The 6,819-nt window shown below is 40.9% G+C and overlaps 1 protein-coding gene across 1 annotated transcript; it reads left to right on the top strand.

Moving 5' to 3' along the window:
* The first annotated feature begins 319 nt into the window (after positions 1-319).
* On the top strand, positions 320-6,215 carry rangap1a (RAN GTPase activating protein 1a). The gene is made up of 14 exons (XM_005752279.1): positions 320-417; positions 1,203-1,322; positions 1,421-1,548; positions 2,036-2,095; positions 2,185-2,364; positions 2,497-2,631; positions 2,847-3,005; positions 3,395-3,508; positions 3,956-4,055; positions 4,185-4,269; positions 5,229-5,376; positions 5,723-5,839; positions 5,939-6,044; positions 6,199-6,215. The coding sequence occupies exons 2-14, from the start codon at positions 1,211-1,213 to the stop codon at positions 6,213-6,215; spliced, it is 1,461 nt and encodes a 486-aa protein (XP_005752336.1). The 5' UTR covers positions 320-417; positions 1,203-1,210.
* Positions 6,216-6,819: the final 604 nt, after the last annotated feature.

Genomic DNA, 6,819 nt, shown 5'->3' with positions numbered 1-6,819 from the left:
GCAGAATATTTTCGAAGGTTAATGGGTTATTAACATCTCAGGATTTGTTGCTTTTGTTTCTGATTCACTTCCTGGCTGCCCTTCGTATTTTATTTTTGTAGTTTGGCTGAAGTTCTGATGCTGGCTTGTTTTAGACAAGTAATCTAAAACTTCAGTATAAGAACAAAAGCTATTCATTAAAGGCAAAGAAAATAAATAAACAAATTAAAAAACAAACAAACTTCAAGATATAAAGGTTATGAGGCTGCTTTTTAATTTTTGAAGACAGACTAATATTTTTGTTAAGGTCCTTCCTTACCAGTTGGTGGCGGTAATGCACCATTTTCGCTGATAAAACTCACGAAGAAGAAGAACAAGAGGCGCAATAGCGAGGGAGCGACCCGCCGGACTGTATTCAAGCGGCACAGCAGTGTTGTGGTAATGACAGCATTCATTTATATGAAGAGTAGACTCATGTTTCGCTAAAACGCGATTTAGGGTGTGTAAAATAACTAATTCAACCCGAGGGCTGGGGCTAACCTCGGCGCTGGCCAATTTGAAAGGTTTGCTAACAGATGACTGACCGAGCTGTAACCACGTTGAATGGACCTTTGCTAGCACGTGAATCTTTTCTGTTCATATTCGCATAAGAAAATATATAATTATGGCATAAAAATGGATTATAAATTCCAGAAACGATCGTAAAGGCTCCACGGACACGAGCCTGTTACAGTTCATGCAGGTATATTAGCATAACGATAGCAACGTTAGCCCATGCTAGGCGCCGGTTGCTTGTAAGAGGAAATCCACCCCAAAACAACTCTGTCTCAGTGACCGTTACGTCAAAGCTGTCGGCTGTCTCCGGGTATTAGACGAGCACACAGAGTGCAGACGTTATGTAGGAGACTGTAGAGATTACTGGTTACACAGTGTAGACATGGGAGCTCCGGTGGTTTTCCAGACTTAAAATCAGTGTTTGAGGTGCATTATTCCCTCAGTGGAACAAGCGCTTTCAGCTGTTTTTGTGTCGCAGTAAGGGTAGGTTTTCCAGAAAAAACCGCGCTCTTTAAACCAGATTGTTCACACGCAGCTGAATAATTTAGAGTTTGAATGACTTCTTTTGGGTGCTTTTGTTTTGGTTCTGTTAGCATCTGGTATTGGGCAGAGGAGTCAGACAGCGGAGTTTATCATGAAGTTAAAAAAGTGGTGCATTTGGTCCTCAGGTGCCAGGATGGCGACAGACGACGTTGCGCAGTTGGCTGACTCTCTGGCCAAAACTGGAGTGGAGGATGGAGAGCTCAGTTACAAAGGACAGGGAAGAAAGCTGGATGATGCTCAGTCAGGTGAGTGTCACTTAATCACTAAAATAATCTAAAGGCTTGGCTTTAATGATTTTTCTTATGTGTTACCTGTTTTAATATGATTATTTGAATCTCTGCAGTTGAGGAGATGGTGAAGGAGATCCAGGACTTTGAGGGTTTACAAGCTCTGAGATTGGAGGGAAACACTGTAGGTGTGGAGGCAGCACAGGCCATCGCTAAGGCCCTGGAGACAAAGAGTGCATTGATGGTGAGACGTTTTTCTCTGTTCATCATCTCTAACATTTCAGCAGTTTTATATTTCTCAACAATAAATATGAACTAATAAAAATACAATTAATATTAATATTCCAAAGGCATATGATGAAAGGTGCTTTATCATAGCAAATGTTTGAAGTATGAAAATCTGGAATGAGAAATCCAAACGTTTATCCAATTCATGGCTTGGGTGAAGGGGGGTTGGCATCCTGCAGCTGCCTTAGGGCGATAGGTTGGGTGCACACTTAAAATAAGAAGTTTCATATGCAGATGAACTGATAACTTAGTCCGACACAATGTTTAAATATGGCTGAAAACAGCCTTCTGCTCTCTGTCACACTGATACCTGCAACAGGCATGGGTGAATCTAATAATAATTTATATGATTAACTGCCCTGTAATGGAATACAATCAGTCAGTCAATCATCTTGTGGCTTCCACTGACACTGCTCTTGTCTCCTTGCTTCCTTCCTCCTCAGCGTTGTTACTGGAGTGACATGTTTACAGGTCGCCTGCGCTCTGAGATCCCACCTTCCCTGGTACTACATGATTATCAATAACACATCAATTTTGACTCCCAAGCGGTTAGTTTTGATTCACTTCCTATTTTCCTATTTTTGTTTTGTAGAATTCACTGGGTGATGCTCTGATGCTGGCGGGTGCCAGGCTCACAGTTTTAGACCTCAGCGACAATGCTTTTGGACCCGATGGAGTAAAGGGCATTGAGAATCTGCTAAAGAGTTCCACCTGCTACACACTGCAGGAGCTACGGCTCAACAACTGTGGCATGGGCATCGGAGGTGGCAAGGTAAGTGTGGAGATGACACGTGTTCTTGGATAAGGTCGTCATTGTCAAGAATAAAGCATCAAAGATAAAAACCAGACAAGTGGACAGATGCATCCTAGATCATTATGACTGTACTTGTTTTGTACTCCTCAGATTTTAGCTGCATCATTGATCTACAACCATAAAAGATCCAGCGCTGCGGGATCGCCCCTCAGCCTGAAGGTGTTTGTTGCTGGAAGAAACCGACTGGAGAATGACGGAGCCACTGCCCTCGCTCAGGCTTTTAAGGTAAGACTGATTTTCATCGACAGGCTTCATTTTGATTCATCAGAACGACTGTTTCTCATACGTCTCTTAATGATTGACACGTTTTATTCTTGGACCACTTCGTATAAATAATTATCAGCCAGTTTATGCTGTCAGACACATTCAAAGTAGATCTTTACAGTTTTATCCTTTATGTGTAAGCAGCGAAAGTGTACGATTAAAGTTTGTCTTTCCAGCTTATGGGCAGCATGGAGGAGGTTCACATGCCCCAGAATGGCATCAACCACGCAGGTGTGACCGCCCTGGCCGAAGCCATGCAACACAATCCAGGACTTCGAATCCTCAATCTGAATGACAACACGTTCACTGAGAAGGGGGCTATGGCCATGGCTCAGGTATACATATGTAAGGGATTAGTAGTTGCATATCTAGACAGTGAGTTGTTTTTTTTTTTTAAACAGAGTTTGTGCACTCATGAAATACCTGAAAAGTATATGAAAACGTTCATTTCCCAGGCGTGGAAAACGAATCTTGGATAGTCTTGAAAAAGGCATGGAAATCTGCTTCACTGACACCTGCACAAAAGAGTGATTGGTTTAAAAGGCACAGAGGAAAGATCTGTATTGTTTATATAACTCTTTAAAGTTATGCCTTCAGAAGATACATTTGTACAGTGCCTGCAAAATAGGACAGAATGATTTGAATATAGTGAAAATATGCATCACCATCATTTGTACTGGTTATTTTCAGCCTGATACAGCAGATACTGTCTGTGTCTTCACAGGCCTTGAAACACTTGCGGAGCATCCAGGTGATAAACTTTGGAGACTGTTTAGTACGACCGGAAGGAGCCAAAGCGATTGCAGTGAGCTTGTCAGAAGGGCTGCCGATCCTCAAGGTAAGTGAGGGCAACCCTCTACTGCCAGCTCTTTGTTGCAAGTTGTTGTTGGCAGTAGGCTTGGACAATATTTAATTTTTTTTTCCCCTATCATCCTGACAACAGGGCACAGGGTTAATGATGGTATTAGAGTTGTAACGATTCATCGATTAACTTGATTATAAAAAAATCTTTAATGTAAAAGTTTGCTTCGACGCTTATCGTTTAATTCACGCTCAGTTGTCACCATGAAAGCTTTTCTCTCACATTTGCAACAAAGAATAGACCTGCAGTAGAAACCTATCTAGGAGCTCGCGTGTGAAGGAAAACTTTACTTTACAGCTGCTCCTATCCAACGCCTTTTGTTTTACATAGTGGAAGTCTACAGTGACGTTACAGAAGTTAAAATAAAAGCATATGTATGTACGTGGGACACCTTTCTGAATAAATAGTTTTTATGTTCCACAGGAGCTCAATTTGTCGTACGGTGAGATTACTGAGGATGCTGCTCTGGTCGTAGCACAGGCAGTAAAAGACAAGGACCAACTGGAGAAACTGGACCTAAATGGTACAAAGAATGCAGTCGGTGTCGGTCATGATGCTTCTGTTGTTTGTTTGTATTTGAGACATTATGGAGGAATGTTGTTTTAGCTGCATTTGGCTTCATGGCTTGTGTAAAAGGATCTCTGGTTTTCAGGTAACTGCATCGGAGAGGATGGTTGCAGAGCCTTGAAAGTCGCCATGGAAGCCATGAACATGAGCGAGCTACTTGGATCACTCAGGTAAATCACAGCTTAGTCTGACTCCTGTTTGCTTGAGCTGCATCCACAGTGGTTGTGATTCATAGCAGAAAGTGACATTCAGAGCCTCCCCCCCCACAACTCTCTTTTTGAGGTTCTTCATATGAACTTACAGCAACTTAAAAAAGTATCTCAAAGACAAAATATTATAGATACATCTTTCATGCCTTGGATTTGTTAAAGTAGTTAAAGAGTTGCCCAATGACATGGAATAAGTCCCACCTCGGTGGCTTCGTTTGCTTCCAGTTCAACAGAATAAGTTTTCGTGCCAATAACAGTGCAAATCCGATTAACATGTATTGATTATTTGACAATTCTAGGGTTGCTGCTTTCACCCAAAATAATGTCTGGTTTGGGCCCCGAGCAATTTGCTTTAGCAAAACTTCTGGCAAGGCCTGAAATGTTTTAGTGCAAAATCCTCGGATGTGTGGACAGGTTCAGGATTTTTGAGCTAGAGAAGCCGGTATTTGTTCGCTTCGATCGCAGGATGAATCGTTTTAGGAAGGAAGCCAGTTTGCGTTTTGATAAATGTAGCCTGTGTAGAACCTTGAATTGTAATAGGCCTTTGTCTGGCACATGCTGACGAGGTCCATAGATGCTCTTGAGCCGTCTGACATCTGCTGTCTATAATCTTTATACTGAGATCCTCCTGCCAGGCTTCTCTTAAATACTCTACTCAAATACTAACCAGCATGAAGTGGACAGTACCCGAGATAAACTTTTCTCAAATCCCAGGTGAGTGATTCAAACGGCTGCCAACTCAGGATACCATTGAATGACACTGTAGTAAATACCATCACATGTCAGATGTCAAATATCAGTTTATCAAGTGATGTGAAACGCGCAAATCGCATCTACTGTGGACGCAGCTTTAGGTCATGAAGTCTTTTTGCAAAGTCCTCACTACAGAGCTGTGCTTTAAAAAAAAAAAACTTCTTCAGTGATGATGAGGGCGAGCCAGAAGATGATGATGACGAGGAGGACGAAGACGACGATGAGGAAGAAGATGATGACGAGGACGATGTGGACGAGGAGGAAGTAGAGGAAGAAGAGGAAGAAGAGGAGGAAGAAGAAAGCACTGGCAATAAGGTAAGACATGTCTGTTCATTGCAATAGTTTTAACACAAGTTGGCTCAAGTTAAATGAGTAAAATGGCATCAAATGTGTCTGTAATTATAATTTTTTAAGTTCTAACCATTAAATCTCTATAAGGAAAAAAATATACACTAGTTCTAAGTGGGATATATGTAAGATATGGGCCTTATTGAATCCAAATGATGACTAACATGTTAAAGTATTGAGGGACGTCGCTATTATGTCTAACAGAAGCCTCATTCTGTACTGAATAGGTGACAGGAAGTCTAAAATCCACACTAGCTGTGATCATATGCACACATTTGTGTTTTGACTTTTTCCTTTTGCCTTGTTCTTACAGTTTTCCACCCCACAGTCAACACCTCGACCCCCAGAAGTCTCCTCCTTCCTCAGCTTTCCCTCCCCTGACAAACTGCTTAAACTGGGCCCCACGAGAGCATTGCTTATTGAGCAGCAGGTAGCAAAGAAATCTCCAGTGACATTAAAACACACTTGTAATCCTATGCAAAGATCCAGCAGTTCTTTAGTGTGTAAACATTTCTTCTTCTGGGCCCAGGTGGATGTTTCAGACGCTACAAAAACAGCTGAAGCCTTCCTCAAGATTGCATCTGTGTACAAGGAGGACAATACTGAAGTGAAGAATGCAGTGTTGGACAGTATTGGTAAGATACTTTGTGGAGTTGAGTCATCTTGCAAATGCCAGACTTGTGTGACATTTGTGTATTTTAGTTATTTTGTGCTAAGCTGTTTAATTCTTTCTTTTTTTTTTTTTTTCACATATTACTTTGAGTATTAGTATAGTTTTCTCATTTTCAGCTATTGCTGAAGCTTAAAATGCTCTTAAATTATTTTTATTTAATTTTATTTAAATAATCCTACAATTTACCTCATCTAAGTCATTAGAAAGCTCAGTCTACTCTGGAAAAAGTGGTTTTGGCTCATCACAGTTAGAGCCAGCTTTCACGTTTGGCTGCCACTTGCAAACAGAGGGTTTGTGCGGAAGGTGGGCGGGGCTTCTGTCCTCACCGGTCTCGTCGAGTTCATACTGAGTCAAAAATTTTAAGTGGAGCTTTATAATAATAGATCCACTTAAAGGTTTATTTAGAACAAAAGCCACATGTAAAACTGGCATTTGTTTCTATTGTTGTATACAGTATGTGCCAGAGTTTTTTTCTTTTTGTTTTTTTGTTGTTTTTTTAAAATGTATGTTATTTATTTATTTTCATTGTTTTTACACTAGCATGGTGTGTATGGATTTATGAAGCAGTATAAAATCATTAGCTTCAGATGCTGGTAGTTGTTTCCATCCAAGAGAGCCACGCTAACCTTAAGATATAACGATATATATATGTATATATATTAGGGGTGCAACGATACACAAAATTCACGGTTCGGTTCGGTTCGATACTTTGGTGTCACGGTTCGATATTTTTTCGA

This window comes from Pundamilia nyererei, unplaced genomic scaffold, assembly GCF_000239375.1.
Source record: "Pundamilia nyererei isolate P.nyererei 1_Seehausen unplaced genomic scaffold, PunNye1.0 scaffold00350, whole genome shotgun sequence".
Lineage (NCBI taxonomy): Eukaryota > Metazoa > Chordata > Actinopteri > Cichliformes > Cichlidae > Pundamilia > Pundamilia nyererei.
Note: the sequence above shows the minus strand (reverse complement) of the source record. Positions and strands in the feature narration are given on the sequence as shown.

What these genes read in the sequence shown, in the direction of transcription:
- rangap1a (XM_005752279.1), top strand. Translation starts at nt 1,211, where the DNA reads ATGGCGACAGACGACGTTGCGCAGTTGGCTGACTCTCTGGCCAAAACT. An exon ending in AGACAAAGAGTGCATTGATG is followed by an intron (nt 1,549 to 2,035) that starts GTGAGACGTTTT and finishes CTTCCTCCTCAG; the next exon opens with CGTTGTTACTGGAGTGACAT. An exon ending in GAGCTACTTGGATCACTCAG is followed by an intron (nt 4,270 to 5,228) that starts GTAAATCACAGC and finishes AAACTTCTTCAG; the next exon opens with TGATGATGAGGGCGAGCCAG.